The sequence below is a fragment of the Staurois parvus genome, unplaced genomic scaffold (genome assembly GCF_062004578.1).
Source record: "Staurois parvus isolate SC_StPar_1 unplaced genomic scaffold, SC_StPar_1.0 ptg000165l, whole genome shotgun sequence".
NCBI classification, from domain to species: Eukaryota; Metazoa; Chordata; class Amphibia; order Anura; family Ranidae; genus Staurois; species Staurois parvus.
The window spans coordinates 2,874,812-2,891,267 of record NW_028317961.1 but is presented as its reverse complement, the minus strand read 5'-3'; the positions used below and the strand labels follow the sequence as shown (position 1 = coordinate 2,891,267).

The 16,456-nt window shown below is 40.5% G+C and overlaps 1 protein-coding gene across 1 annotated transcript in view; it reads right to left on the bottom strand.

The window, feature by feature from the left end:
• The window catches only part of LOC149462834 (enoyl-[acyl-carrier-protein] reductase, mitochondrial-like), a 107,842-nt gene that overhangs the window by 48,239 nt on the left and 43,147 nt on the right, over positions 1-16,456 (bottom strand). The window contains exons 2-3 of the mRNA XM_089676137.1: positions 13,258-13,355; positions 12,862-12,993 (exon numbers count right to left, since the gene is read on the bottom strand). Coding sequence (XP_089532263.1) covers positions 12,862-12,993; positions 13,258-13,355 — 230 coding nt within the window. The remainder of the gene's footprint in view (positions 1-12,861; positions 12,994-13,257; positions 13,356-16,456) is intronic.

The window sequence follows — 16,456 nt, the reverse complement described above, 5'->3', positions numbered from 1 at the left end:
TTGAACTTGACACTTTATACCCCAAGGAACTCAACATAGAGTTCAACATTAATTTCTTTATTGACAACAGCTAGTTTTTTAACTGTATATACACTGATCACATTATTTTACAGCCATAACTTTTGATGATTAAACTATTTTAAATATTTTGGTGCTGATTTTATAATTCTGAACCATTCTTTTCTATATTTTATATTTTTTATATTTTTTATTATTCTTATTCATTGTTTAATATTTACCAACTTGTCCCCAAAATAATATATATTTTATATACAATATATTCTTTTAAACAATACACTATTGGATTTAATTTATTATCATATTCTTAGCTATTCTATTCTATATGCGTCTTTTCAATAATTCAGTATCATGAATTATCTTTTATATACACAATTCTCCTTATTTTAATGATAGTACATCAACAACACTATCATTTTACCATTATATAATGATGCATTCTTATTCATAGCTATTCTATTCTATATTTTACATTCCAATTTAATATATATCATCAATTTTTATACATATAAGGACATTTGGTTTTATTTGACCCATTTCCCTCGATTCTATCCATAGAATGATTTTATGTTCTTTGGCCATCGCAATTTTATTAACTCAATTTAATTTTTATTTAATTTAATTTTATATATATATATATGTGTGTGTGTGTGTATTTTAGAGTCACCATTGATTATTGATTTATTTTATCTAATTGTCTATATATTTTCTATTATTGTTTCTTATTATTATATATGAAGTTTTGGGGAGTTTATACTTTTTAATAATTTTTTTAGTATTGACATATATTTATATAGACCATGACTGTATTTTTACCCATTTTATCTATTCTTCATAAGATCTGTACTTGGATTATACACGGGATCATCATTTTTGTTTCATATCTCGCTTTGCTTATGAGTAATCTAATGACGCCATATAATTACATACCAGAATGAATAACATGTTACTACATTAGCATAGATATGGATAAGTGGTTGGATTTCCTTTTTCCCATTTTATCCAATAGACCACGATTTATCTATGATGATGATCCTGTATTTCTATTACCATATGTTTGTACTCCCGTCAACATATCATATCATGCCACATAGCTGATTAGAACTACAATAACATGGCACCATGTTCGAGCACATATAGGAATGCTGCGGGCATTAAGGTGTTAATGAAACCACACTGGCACAGGAAGATTAGTAAGACGCCAATCTGTACACCATATATAGAAGCCAAGCATTATGTTATCAGTTGATCGGGACTACAACAAAATGGCGCCGTGCCTATGCACACGTGCGAATACTGCCGACATCGCGATGCTGAACACATAGTGCATGCGCGAAATAGCCGGGAAGATGGCAGACGCGCTAATCTGTGCACCAACTACAGGCTATATATCAGAGCTTTGCAGACGTCTGACTAGCAAGCACACTCCCTATGACTACGTGCATTTAGCACAAAACTCGTCAGGGTAAGAGCTGCAAAGTCCAGACGTCACGCTGCCGAGTCCCATGCGGGCCGGCAGCCATCTTTTACACATCTCATGGTCAGTTGTTTTGTTTTTAGCATGTCTCACTTTTTGGATCAATAAATCATACTTTTAAACGGTACTACACTATCTTGGCATCCTTTCTTGGGACTCGTGTTCATTCCACCACCCACAGAGCCACCAGGGAAGGGAACTGAGAGGTGCCTTATCAGATGATCCAAGGGGAACCTCAGATGGACAGAGGTGCCCAGAGGGAAGCCCAGAGATGCTAGACAAGTCTCTAAAAGGATTGCATTTGAGACCTTGAGATGAGATTAGTCTTCTTAATGCATATTGGAATTATGCATCTGGTGAGTGTATAATTCGATATTTTATCACCAGAAGACACTTGAAGGACCACTACTTCTATATAGACTTTGACACTATATTACGGCACTTACCAGTCACTTATTTATGCCTATTACTACTGTCTATTTATGCATCTATTCAGTTTTGACACCATTTGAATTTAAGCACTGCACCTTTTGTGTTTTATTGGCTATATTTAGAGCTCACCTCTGGGCAACAAAAAATTAACTTCCTTACCTAGTGTTGCTGCCGGGTAGAATCTGGGGGCAGAGCTGTGAGGCAGAAAGTGCAAGGTCTGGAGGAGGACCAGAGGAGGAGGGCTGGAGTCAGCTGCCAGAGTCTGCTGAATGCTGAGATCATAGGAGGCGGGTGCTGCAGCTGCACAGAGAGATGCAGGATCTAAAGGTGGAGTTCTGCCCTCCTCTCTGCTGTCAACTGCTGAGACAAGGTGGTAATGGAAATAGGGGGTGCCGCAGCAGTAGGAGAGGTGTGAAGACCACATAAAATGGCCTGGCAGGCCTTGCGTTTGACACACTAGCTTTAGAGTGTCATTTGACTGACAGCTCTGAGTCTATCAGGGCTGCTGACATCACATTAAAGATGGTGGTACCAAAAAAGAGATTCATGACTTTTTGCTGTCTACACAAGTGAGGGTTTTACATGCATAAAATACATTAAATGCACATTTAAACTTATGGGAAGCTTGCTGAAATGAATGGTCTGGCAACAGGTTTAATATCTGAGTTGCCAAAGCTGTTACCTTTGATAATCTTAAAGATTCCCAAGGTAGTAAAACATTTTTTCTTGATTCTTTTCACCCTGATGCATCTATCTAGGTCTTCAGTGAACTGTAAAACACAAGTCCTAATTGTTGAAACTTGGAAAACACTGATAAAGTTCATGCAAATAAAAAAATATCAACAACAAAACAACAGCAACAACCTAGGCTGCATTTGTTCGAAAATAGGATCCTGAATTCTTTGAAGAAGAATGTGATTGAACACAGGCCAGTATGTGCCTCGTGGTAAAAATTACTAGTAATTCTGGACTGTGCTTTGAAGAAGAAATATTGTCTGACATCTAATTCACGCTGGAAACCTTTTGCTTGTATCTCAAGCAAGCAGGCATAGAATTGCATCAGAAGCTTATTGGGATCAGTATGATTTGGGACACATTTCAGCTGGATCACTTTTATGTGACAGCAGCTCAAACATCAATAATATAGCTCATACTCTTCAGGTCTTTTATACTTTTACCTGACTTTGTGGCAAAAATGCACAAATAAAAAAAGCAACAGCGAGAAAAAAAAAAGCTTTAAACCAACCACACTATTTATCTTCTGTATAATAATCTGTTCTTGTCCTTTGTATATTGCATTTAATTTTTAATAACCTGTGCAGAGTCAGGTGTACAGTAATGAACTGATATGAAACCGTTTAAGTCGCTAACAATGAGGGATGTTGGCCATGATAAAAAATATCATGATATAATGAATGTATACATAAGAAATAAGTAACATATGCTGGCCTTCTGCTCCTGAAAGGCATTCATCACAGTTGGATGCAGAATTGTAGCTAAAACCACTTAGCTTGGTGCACAGCCTAAATGGCACAGCTATGTCAGCTATGGACAACATACCTGACATCAACTCTACATAGAGGCGATTTGTATTTTCAAAATGTGAACATGAATCAATTACAACATTACATGGACAGAGCCTCTTTGTGAAATGACAATATCCAAAACATTGTGATTGCTATATAGCTAAAATGGGATTAAACTCTGCTATATTTTTTTTAAATGCATGGCTCTCCAGGGAGATTACTGTGCCACATATTAGCACATTATGGCAGACTTGACCATCAAATGATGTCTTCTACCAATGAACTGTCAATGAACTGTCAATGCTCTTGCTGATCAGGGGCACTTCAATCTTCTCCCAGTTTCCTTCTGGGTTTTCTCTGAATGGCTGGGCCTTGATGATGTCATTGTCGCATATGTGCACAGGAGTCAGATTATCACGTAACAGAGTAGTGCCATAAATGTACTCTGACTTCAATGCACATTATTGCTGATAGACAGGGACAACGTTTTATGACAGAAGAAATCGATACGGGTCTCTTCTGTCATAAAATCCCTACTTGTTGGCAATTTTTAAATGTTTTTAGTTTAAAGAGGAACTTCACTCTCTCAATAAACGTTGACTATTTTTAATCCTTATGCTGCTAGCATAGTAAATAGACAGGAAAGTATCATATTTACTGTATTACTGTCAGGGAGTGGGGAGCCAGACACACAAGGAGGTGCAATAAAAGGTAGGTTTATTGTACAAAAATAAGACAGAGTCTATGCAAGTACAACAGCAACAGCGGATGACTGGGTAGGACAGTAGCCAGGAAGGATGGTCGTCAGAGCCGGGGTCAGAAGCCAGGAAGGATGATTGCCATAGCCGGGGTCAGAAGCCAGGAAGGATGATTGCCATAGCCGGGGTCAGAAGCCAGGAAGGATGATCGCCAGAGCCGAGGTCAGAAGCCAGGAAGAATGGTCGCCAGAGCCGGGGTCAGAAGCCAGGAAGGATGGTCGCCAGAGCCGGGGTCAGAAGCCAGGAAGGATGGACGCCAGAGCCGGGGTCAGAAGCCAGGAAGGAGTCTTGCCAAAACCGAGTCGATATCCAGGAGAGCACTGAGACACTAACAGGAGCTTGTTGCAATTCAACAGACAGGACACGAATGCAAAGAGCAGCTGCAGACAGCAGGCCTGGAGGAGGAGCCGCCGAGGCTTGAAAGCATAAAGGATCCCACAATGCTTTGCAGAAACCTAAGATGGATGCCAGCACATGGAGCAGCACAAGCTTTGAGGAAAGGTAGGACCTTGACAATTACTTACTTTACTTTATTTGTTACATTTTTTTTGTTACATTTCATCAGTTACCTCCTGATTTCCAGGCTTAGGCAAATGATCTCATACATCCCAGGAGCCTTCAGAAGGGGAGGAGGGGTTTTCTCAGCTGAGCACACACTCCTGCCTTCATGAGTCATCTGCCCTTACTCAAGATGGCCATGGCCAGAAATTCTAGGGGCTATTTTAAAAAGTGATTTCACAGCAAAATAAAGCATGGAGTAATGGATGGATGGGGGAGTTTGCTTTGAATATTAAAAATGAATTGAATAACAATTTTGGTTTGCAGTGGTCAGATGAGGTGTAGTTCTGCTTCAATTCCATTTCAAGCTCTAGTTTTTGTTGTTCATTAGTGTTGGGCATGATGTTTGAGTCGCACATAAGTTTGACTCAAACATTGGCTGTTCATGTGTTTGGCGAACACACGAATAGTAAGGGCGTCCCACAATGCCTGACAGTGCATTGTGATTGGCTAAAACAATGCACCTGACCACAGGTCAGGTGCATTGCTTTGGCCAGTCACAGCGCATGATGACATTACAAGGGGGCGGGTGTGACCCCGTCCTATTGTGACTTCATCACAGTATTTAAGAACTGCCATCCCAGCGCAGCTGTTAGATGGCAGGAGCCAGCGTCAAGAGCGGAGCTTTTTTTTTTTTTCTGGTCAGCGGTGGTGGTAGGCATCGTAATCAATGTTGAATCTACTTCAGGGGACATTTAAAATAAATAAAATTAATAAAGGACTTGTCAAAGACTACTGTCATTTTTTACACTACACTTTTTTTGTGAATGAGTAGCGGTACCATATACCCCATACTCATTCCCATTCCCTTGGGGGGGCTGGGATCTAGGGGCTCCCCTGTTAAAGGGGGCATCCAGATTCTGATAAGCCGCAAACCCTCACAACCACTGGCCATGGTTTTGGGGAAGATGCCCTTGTCTCCATGAACATGGAGAAAAGGTGCTTTGGGGGGAGCCCCCCTTCCCCAAAGCACCCCCCATGTTGAGGGCATGTGGCCTGGTATGGTTCAGGGAGGTGCTCACTTGTCCACCCCCTTTCGTGACCTACCTGGTCAGATAAGGGTCTGCTATGGATTCTGGGGGGACCCCCATGCCATTTTTTAAAACATTTTGGCATGGGGGTTCCCCTCAAAATCCATACCAGACCCAAAGGGCTTGGTATGAATGGGGGTGAGACCCCACATGTTTTTCAGAAAAATGTTTTAATTGCCCGACAATGCCTGCAATTAATTTTACATTCTGCTGTCAGTGGGGAACCCTGCTGACAACTGAAACATTGAAGAATGTTTTTACTAGCTGTGCGGTATCTTGCCACATACTCAGATGCTGTAAGATACGAGTGAATTAGGGAATCGTCCCCTCTTTTCAAAGTTTGTGGTTCAACTTCTGTCTTCGACCACAAACTGAACAGGGGTGTGTTTCGGCCCATCACTATTGTTCATACTTGGTATTTACATATGTGGATTGAGACCATCCATTCCTCACTGTTGAATTTCAATCAACTTTCATAAAATCTGATCGTTTCTGATCTTGGTGTGTCTTATGTATATCCCCATAAATACCACATACAACACCACTGATGTACCCATGAGCTCTCATGCTACTCCGAGGCTGCACTATCAAATAGAAATAAATACTTTTTTCATGGTCCTGACACTTGTACAGCTGATGAACTGCAGGACTTGGCAGAAAAGCGGTACCTGCAGTAATCACACAGAGAGTTTGTCATGACTGTCTTTATGACAACATTGTTTCAGGGCATGAAAAGCCTCATCTTGGCATTGCTACACATGTATAAGCAATTCTATGTATAACAAAGAATTGTGCAAACCTCCAGACATCTCTCAAAAGCTTGAGAGCAGAGCAGCATCTGGAGTCCATCTGGTCTTTGAGGCCTAGGGGCAGTTGAAACCATTGTGTTTATTCCACTGTTTACTGAAAAATACTTGTAATAATGTTTTATTTTTAAATGGAAAAACATGTACACCATGTTTATTTATTAGCATTGCTTTTGCGTTTATTTATTTATTAGCTGTGTCTATGAGGAAAGCATATCCAACACCTTTACATAATTGTTAACAGTCCTGTTAGTACCTGTGCTCTCCGAAGATATGTGCTCTCAACACTGCTCATTTCCCTCTATACCAATGACTACATGTCAGGGAATTCATCTGTTAAGGTGATGAAATATGCTGAGGGCACAAATGCCATTAGCTCCATTCAAGATGACTTTGAGTGAGCATATAGGTGTGAAGTAGATATGCTGGCCCCAGTCATAACAACCTGGATCGTAAAGCCACAAATATGATAGTGGATTTCAAAAACAAGTACCCCAACACTGACTTCTCTCGCCTGTCAGGAACCCTAAACTAGGCAGAGACAGAAAGTGCTGTTAAAATCACACCTTTAATGAAATAGCAAAGATGACACTGTTCAGGGACGTAGTCAAAACAGAAGCCAGGGTTTGGATGCCAGAGTGGGTAATCAGACAAGCCAGGGAAACCAGAAGTCAGCGTAGTCAGGAGCCAAAAATCAGGAACAGGAATTGGAAGAAAAGTCATCCAGACCTTGTTGTACACAGGAAAATAGGCAGGAACACACTGGAGACCATAGACCATGAAAGGGTAAGGTGGAAATGAGCTAAACTGCTAAAATAGCAAAAAGGCTGACTGTAGGCTGGACTAATGAGGCAGGTAATGGTATCCAGGTGAGTCACTGTGGACACAACTGGTGGCTGGTAATTAACCGGCAGCTGAGCAGCTTCTGAGCACTGAAAGAAAAGAGCTTCTCATTAGGTAGCAGGAGCCCAGCCCTGACATCACCATATTCAACAGTACTGTGTTGACTATAAAGACCATAGGTCTCTGGGATCTATCATTTTTCAGGACCTGAAGTGACCTAACACTGACACAGTACTTAAAAAACCCAGCAAATTATGTACTTTCTGCATCTGCTCAGGAAGTTCAACCTGCCCCCAAATCCATTGATAAAGTTTTACAATGTAGTATTCAAGTCAATTGCATTTCCAGCACTGTCTAGTTCAGCCTGCAAACAAGATAGGAACAGACCATAGCAGACAGTAACGTCTGCACGAAATAATCATTGGTGCTGACCTGGCCACAATCCAGCACTACAACTTCCAAGTCAGCCCTGACATCACCATATTCAACAGTACTGTGTTGACTATAAAGACCATAGGTCTCTGGGATCTATCATTTTTCAGGACCTGAAGTGACCTAAACTGATATCCAACACTGACACAGTACTTAAAAAACCCAGCAAATTATGTACTTTCTGCATCTGCTCAGGAAGTTCAACCTGCCCCCAAATCCATTGATAAAGTTTTACAATGTAGTATTCAAGTCAATTGCATTTCCAGCACTGTCTAGTTCAGCCTGCAAACAAGATAGGAACAGACCATAGCAGACAGTAACGTCTGCACGAAATAATCATTGGTGCTGACCTGGCCACAATCCAGCACTACAACTTCCAAGTCAGAAAACTGGCAGAGCAGATCACTGCAGACCCCTCACATCCTCAACTTTATCTGTTCTAATTGCTTCCCTCTGGTAAACGTTACAGATTACTGTGCACAAGGACAGCCAGACTTATGAACAATATCTTTTCCTAAGATGCAGTAACTGTGTGTGTAAAGCAGGCTATAGGCAGAGCAATTTTGCTTCTTGCAAGAAATGAAGTTGCTTGATTCCCCGATCAACACAGTCAGTGTGGGTATTCCTCCTATGGAGCGATTGTGTTCTCCCGGGGGGGGGGGGGGGGAGGCAGGGGGAGACATCCCCACCAGGAAAATACAGTGATTACTGCTAGCAGCTATAATAGCCTCTAGCAATAATTGCATGTAAAATCCAACAGACTGGTTGTACCCAAGTTGATCGATCGATCAACTTGGGTACATTCAGCCTGCCCATAAAAGGTTAGAATCTTGGACAGTTCCTGCTGAACTGACTAAGATTTGAACCATCTATGACCTGCTTAAAGAGCCATTTTAAACTGTTGAGTTTAAACTGAAGACAAATTGCTTGTATGCTATGCCTCTACATGCTTGTCCAGTAAAGATGATTCTGATCTAACATTTATAATCATACACATATATGTCCTTCATCTTAGGTCATTGATATAACAGCATGTTATTATGAGTATGCTTTTCAATCTTGTCTCTTATGTTTTTTTTATGGTTCAGTAACAATAGACTATTACATTTTTGTCTGTCCACCTGTGCCATCCCTGTCAGTCCCCTGGCACCCTTTGCTGATATAAAACTGATGGTGAGTGTTCAGGGCTTAGGTCTGATGAAGGAGCCCTTTGCGCATGCTCCAAAATGTGTTACCGCCCCCACCTTACGTCACTTCCGACGTATGCTTTTACACGACTCTTCCCGGGGTTCTACAACCATCTTAGTTCAGACATCCCTGCGTTCCATGGGTCATGCTGCCGCTGGATGGCGGGAAAGCCCTTAATCCATACCACCAGGAACATCAGTCGAATTTACTATGACGAGCCTATCATGTTTTGACTTCCTGTAAGTGGAATTTTATCTTTGTATGTTAATAAACTGCCAATACTACACTTAGAGGCACCTTGTTTTCATGTCTTTTTGCACTAAAGCTTTGCTTCCAACTCTATGAAGAGCTGCCTCAGTGTCTGCTTGGCTTCCCTATCCTTGATATCTATTCTAGCACCCCCCTAGTGGCTACAGAGATCTGGTTCCAGCAGGAGCGCCCTATGGACTACACACTTAATACATTTCTGAATCTGTTTTCAGCTTTCCAAGTTTTTGTGGAATGGGGGTAGATTTCACTGGGTTAGGGGAAGAATAACCCACAGGTGAGTGAGTAACCCATTTCACAGCCTTTACATCATATTGTGGTCATTACAAAACTATATCCAGACGATGTAAACAAGACACTTAGACACTTGGGTTATATCTTAAAAGTATACAGTATTTCTCCTTAGAAAGATATATGGCTTAAATACATGGATAGTGGTCTTTGGTCTTCATTCATCAAGCTGCAATATCATTTAAAGCACTCCAAGTTGTGCTTAAAGCTCTCCCAGCCATTATCATATGTCATTCTAACATTCCTTAAGCAATGTTTAACATACATTAACTGTCACTGTAGCTTGATGAATCTGGACAATTGTCTTCAAATGGTAATCTTTAAAATGTCATTAAAAGCTTTCACTTTCAAAGGTGTTTTATTTATAAATTGTAAAATCAATATTTTACTATATTTCAATGTGAAATACCTATTTCGACAATGGTGTCTATTCATAAACTTGATCTGGGCTTTGCACCATTCATTTGTACTAACTATGTAGTTATTAAGTGGAAGAAAACTAAAAAAAAAGAACTTTCCTAGATGAAAAGCTATTTTTTTTAATGATCTTAATGAATAGGCCCCTTAGGTGGTGATTATTACAAGCAATTTTCAGAACGCTTAGCATCACTGGTAATTTCTGGACTGAGCTCTTTGCACTGAGCTCTAAGGGGTGATAATAAGCAGTTCAGAAGTTTGAGTTGGTTGTTATTGCAAGTTGGAAAATCTCCCTGTTATCCTTCCTTCCCTATGCAACAACGCAGAGAAGAAGTTTGAAGTACTGTGTATTTTTCTCATTTATAGATAAGCAGATATTTCCCCAGCTGTGAATCTCATTGAAATATCCACATCTCCAGCAATCCTTATACAGTTGTGCTCAAAAGTTTGCATACCCTTGGAAAACTGGTAATATACTGCACAGTATGTACCATTTTTTTAAAAAATGCAGGCAAAACACATTTCTTTTATTTCTTATGGGATTCATATTCAACTGTAGGTCATACCAGAATGGCACAATCATAAAACTTAACAAATTAAATGACCCCTATACAAAAGTCTAAATACCCTTATTTTTAATACTGAGTATTGCCCCCTTTGACAGCGTGCAGTCTTTTGTAATAGTTGTCTATGAGTCCCAAATTCTTGCAAGTGGTGTAGCTGCCCATTTGTCCTGGCAAAATGCCTCCAGGTCATGCAAAGTCTTTGGTCGTCTTGCATGAACCGCACATTTGAGATCTTCTCAAAGTGGCTCAATGACATTAAGGTCAGGAGACTGTGATGGGCACTCCAGAACCTTCACCTTTTTCTGTTGTAATCACCAGAGAGTCAACTTGGCCTTGTGCTTAGGGTCATTATTGTGCAAGTAAGTCCAAGAACGTCCCATGCCGAAAAATGCAAATTGTCTGCCAGTATTTTCTGATAACATGATGCACTTATTTTGCCATCAATTTTCACAAGATTCCTCATACCTTTAAAGCTCACCCCCCCCACCCAAAACAACAGTGAGCCACCACCATGCTTCACAGTGGGGATGGTATGCTTGTCGTTATAGGCCTTTTGACCCCTCTCCAAACATGGCACTTATGGTTGTGACCATAAAGCACTATTTTGGTCTTGACACGCCAGATTATAGTGTGCCAGAAGCTCTGAGGCGTGTCAAAGTATACCGGGGCATATTGTAACTGGGTTTTTTTCTGGCATTGGTGCATAGGCTTCTTTCTGGCAACTCAACCATGCTGCTCATTTTTTTTAAAAGTATTATCATATTGTGCTCCCTGAAACAATCACACCATATTTTTCCAGAGCAACCTGTATTTCTCCTGAGGTTACCTGTGGGCTTTTCTTTTATCCTGAACAATTCTTCTGGCAGTTGTGGCTGCAATCTTTCTTGGTCTACCTGACCTTGGCTTGGTATCAAGAGATGCCCAAATTCTCTACTTCTTAATAAGTGATTGAAAGGTGCAGACAGGCTAATTCAAAGCTTTAGATAGCTTTTTATATCCTTTTCCATCCTTACAAAGTTCCATTACCTTGTTACACAGGTCTTTTGACAGGTTGTTTCTGCTCCCCATAGTTTAGTACCTAGCCTGCTTAGTGCCACACCTACCCCTAATGCAGGTGGTCAGGCACTATAGCTGACTTCTGTGTTCTTCACCAATAGCAGCTCTCTTTCCCATAAGGCAGACAGGCCTACCGGTACTCGGATTGCCCCCAGGACTTATACACCATCCTATAGTGCCTGGCTATCAAACCAGGGACGAAGAAAACTGAGCACAGCAAACAGGTACTTGCGGTTGACAGACAGGCAGAGTGTTTCAATGACAGGGTCAGATCCATACTCAAAAGACAGGCAGAGTTCAGAGAGTAGTTGATATCTGATCCAAGGTTATCAACAAGGGAATCTGAACAGCAGGGCAGGATGGACAGACAGGGAACTTGCAACACGTGTTAAAAATGCAATATCACAAGCATGAGACTGCAGGTTTGGCTGGCTTAAATCAGGTTTGGTCTCCACAAAGAGACTGGCCACATTAATCACTTTGCTGGTTGACAGACAAAGAGAATGTATCACAGCCAAAACCAGGATGCTGGAATGAGACCAGCAGCTGTGATAGATCAGGGGCACTAGACGCTCCTGACACATAATGCATCCACGTAAGAGCTAACAAACGCATCAACTATTTATACACAGACACTAATTGCAATTTAAAAAGCCACAGATGTGGGAGATTAACCTTTAATTGACATTTTAACCGTGTGTGTCTGTACCAAGGCCAAACATTCCAGGGTATGTAAACTTTTGATCAGGGTCATTTGGGCGATTTCTGCTATCATTTTTATTTAAAAAGGAGCCAAACAGCTGTGTGACAATATATGGCTTCATATGATCACTATCCTTAAATAGAAAATATTTTTTTTTGGCATGAACAGTCATATTTTTAATGTCAATGTGAAAATTTCACAATATCTGCCAGGGTATGCAAACTTTTGAGCACAATTGTATAAATTAACTGAACTAAATCAAAACTTGTCCAGAACAGGGGATGGTGAGTTCAAATTCCTCCAACTCTAGAACCATATTGTCTGATTATGTATGTCATTCCTAAATGCAATAAAACAACAATATGTGGGCCCCAATGTAATGTACAAAGGGTTACAACAAGGAAATGCCAATTTAAACATGGAGATCCACTGTAACAACATGAATTGATATGCAATTTTAGATGTATTTCCAAATACATTTAAATAACTCACCAAAGCCACAGTCAATTGGAACCACCCATTGTCCTGGTTTTATGCTATGTACTTGATGGCCAACTGTTATTACTTCCCCAACTCCTTCATTGCCACCTACTGCGGGTAAGGGGGGTAAAATCCCATAATTTCCTGCAAAATTTCAACAAAGATGAACTGTCAGCAAAAAAAAATAAAATCTTCAGTCATCTTCACCAGTGTTTCATAAACATTATCAGTGCCGAACTATAGGAACTCAGAAATGTTATACACTGATACGCTTAGTCAATAACTGAGTCAATGATCCATTGTCAGACAGGGAAGAGAGGACATGCAGACAGAGAACTAGCCTAACCATAAATGAATATGTCACCATTTTGTCTGTCTGTTAATATTTCACTTAGCAGTTGGGCCTACCTTGTAACATGTTAACATCTGCAGGATTAACTGGAGCGGCCAACATCCTGACATGGATATCATCATAGCCAGTGTGAGGAAGGGGAACATGTTCTAACCTGGGGATGAAATAGTTGTTTTATCATTATTTATCACTTTTTCATAAAGACTGCTCTGGCAAAAAAAGACATAGCTTTTAGAGTCAAATAATAATTTTGACCAATGTGACCAATGAATTCAGGCTGCATGAAAACATTAAAGGACATACAATATTTATAAAAAGAGATAAGCTTCATATTTATCGGCGAACCACCAAACTCACTGGGTAAATGTGTCCAATCCCCATCTGCTGGAATGTAGACAAAGCAGCTGGGAATTCTGGACAATGTTACTGACTAAATATGGTGATATCAATATATGGTCAATGACTTCACCCATGTTGTGATTTATGCTGGATTACATTGGAGCATCATTTATATTTAATTTTAACTTTATTATTACTATCAGAAAACCACTGTACTGAAAAAAAAACATGGACAGTAGGACTCCTAATGAACAGAACAGCACTGTAGAAAACACATGCCAGTGTGGCCCTGAAAGACTGTGATTGGGTTGTCATTGAAGAACTCACAGTGACAAAAAACAGAACCAGAATGAACCACAACCAATCACAACCATCATAAGTGTAAATTCTGACGGACCCAACTGGGATAGGGGTTTTTGGACGGGACTGTAGGCTAGCCTCTTGCCTACTGACTATGGGCTCTGGTATTTGAGGTGGCTCTATTATTTGGGAGGTGTGTAGCTGGGGGACCTTTTGGAGTAGTTTTACTTTGGATTTAAGTCCATGCCTTCCAGAAACACACAGACTCTGAGGACTGGAGGACCTGGATATTTGGAGTATACAATTAACAGCCCAAAACAGCACTGACTGCTTCAACCCACTCCTAAACTCATAGATTCAAATCAGATTATAATTGGCTCAAACAACCTGATGCTGGGGTCTCTTGCTGTTGTGTAATCTGTTATGTGTTTACTGTTATAAAGTGTACCTGGGTTTTCCTATCCTGTTTAGGTGTGAAGTGTCTTTCTCCCATTGTGTAATTTCCCCACTATGTGCCTTCTAGGTGTGAATTCCCATTGTTAATTGAGTAACCTATTGTTTCTGTCTGGATGTGATTAGTCTGGTGTCAACTTTACCTCATTACCTAACCATTGTGGGATGTTTACCTCCATGTGTCATATTTGCTTTTATTGTTCATGTGGTGGCTGCCCCTATTTTGAAGTGTATAAAAATCTTTATTTCTGTTCAAGAAAAGGGATTTCTTTGCTTTTTACCTCAACATAGTCTCTGTGTATGATGCTTGGGGTAAAGGGCTTGTATTAGCTATTGGTTTGCTGGAAGGGTCTGGAGGGCAGGAGGCACTGTTAGCCGGATGCACCCAGGCAGGGTGTTAGGCAGTCTGTCACATAAATGATGCCAAATATTTATCTCATTTACAGTAGGGAAGGGGGAGCACTGAAAAAACACAGGCAGGAAAAGGATTCTGGTAGAGTGAAGTTGAAGGTTGGGGGTCCTAAAGTCTCAATGACCACCAATGATCTAGAATGGTCTAGAGGCTGCAGCTAAATTCCACTGTGTTCTGTCTAAAAGCAGACGTCTCTGTACAGAGAGCCTGACATGCCTCGTGCCTAGTCATAACTACAACACAGTAATTATCAAGGAATGTGAACTTTTGCTGAATGCTAAGATTGTAACAGTGCTACAGACAGAAGGTTTCTCAGTGTCACTTAAACTGGATAAAACCTGCCAGTAGAGCAAGATTAATAAGATAGGGGAAGAGCAGGTGCCTGGGGTCCGGTACAGAAATACAGGTATTAAGAAAAAATAAAGAGAAATATGGCAATACTGTTGCTCTTATGGCAATACTGTTGCTCTGTTGTAATCTTAGAGCTCATACATATCATAAAATGTCGGTTTTTCTGCATGCATTCTGCAGAGAACAATTGTTCTCTATGTGCCCTGTTCACACCACAATACTAGTATCAGGTTTGGATTCTTTCTGTGCAGGAATTTGCAACTTGTATAAAACTCATTGTAGCGCACATGAAAACTGATGTCTCTGCAAGTGAAATCTGTGCATCAGTTTCCTGCACGTATGGTGTGAACGAGGCCTTACTGTACTGTGATCTGGTGAAGTGTCTCTTTAATTATACTAACGTTAATGAGTTAACGGCTTTTGAGTCAGTTGAAAACTTGTAATGGTGGACACAGGTACCACTACTCTTGTTTCAATGCTAATGGAGTTTCCAACAGCTTGTTTGCACAAGAATGCATGTTGTGTTTGCGTGTATTGCCATGCATGCATGTGCATTGTGTTAAGATTTTTTTGAAAGAACTACTTTTAATTGACTTGAATGGAAAATTGCAAGTTAGATCACCCAAACTTCAGCTTGCAGAGCTTTATCTTAAAGTGTTACTACACCCAGATCAGTAAAATCAGCCTGTATATGCAGTAAAGCATGCTTGTTATACTCACTGTGAAAACTAAGGGTTTAATCCTCAGAATCGTGTAAAAAGGTTGTTTGATCCTGTTTTCTCTGATCCTCCCCTTCTTCTACTATCCCCAATCCATCTGCTGATATTACAGAGCTCTAGGAGTCATTCTGCACATGCTCAGTTTAGTGTGTATTGCTAGAGAGGTTTTTTTTTCTGTGGGAGGGTGCATGTGATCAACACAGTGCCAATCAGCACTGTCCAGACAGAGGGTCAGGGTTTATGCAGCCTCATAGGATAGTGAGACGAAAATGAAAACTTATTCAGTACTCAGCTGGACCCTGATAGAAGTTACAAGACTGCTATATACTGAGAAAAGGTATTTAGCAGTTTATATTTAGGCTGGCTAAATGTAGTGTATAGCTTTGCTGTAGCCAGCTCAGGTTTGCTGGTTAAGTCTTATCAAGTTCAACCCTAAACTTAGAGGCTGATTGCCTCTGTAAGCCTGTTTCAGAGATGGTATAGGAGGATCAGTCACTAGCTTACGTATATTTTTTTGGACTCTGGCCAATCCCTAGGAGGACTACCCAGGTGTTCCTGGGAGAAGATAAATGTTTAGAAGGGTCTGATCAGAGTCTCTTCCCTGGGGCCTCTACCCTGGCAGACAACATTTGTGTGATACAGAACTGTTGCAGTTAGTCCTCTGCAGGTGCTATGGATGAG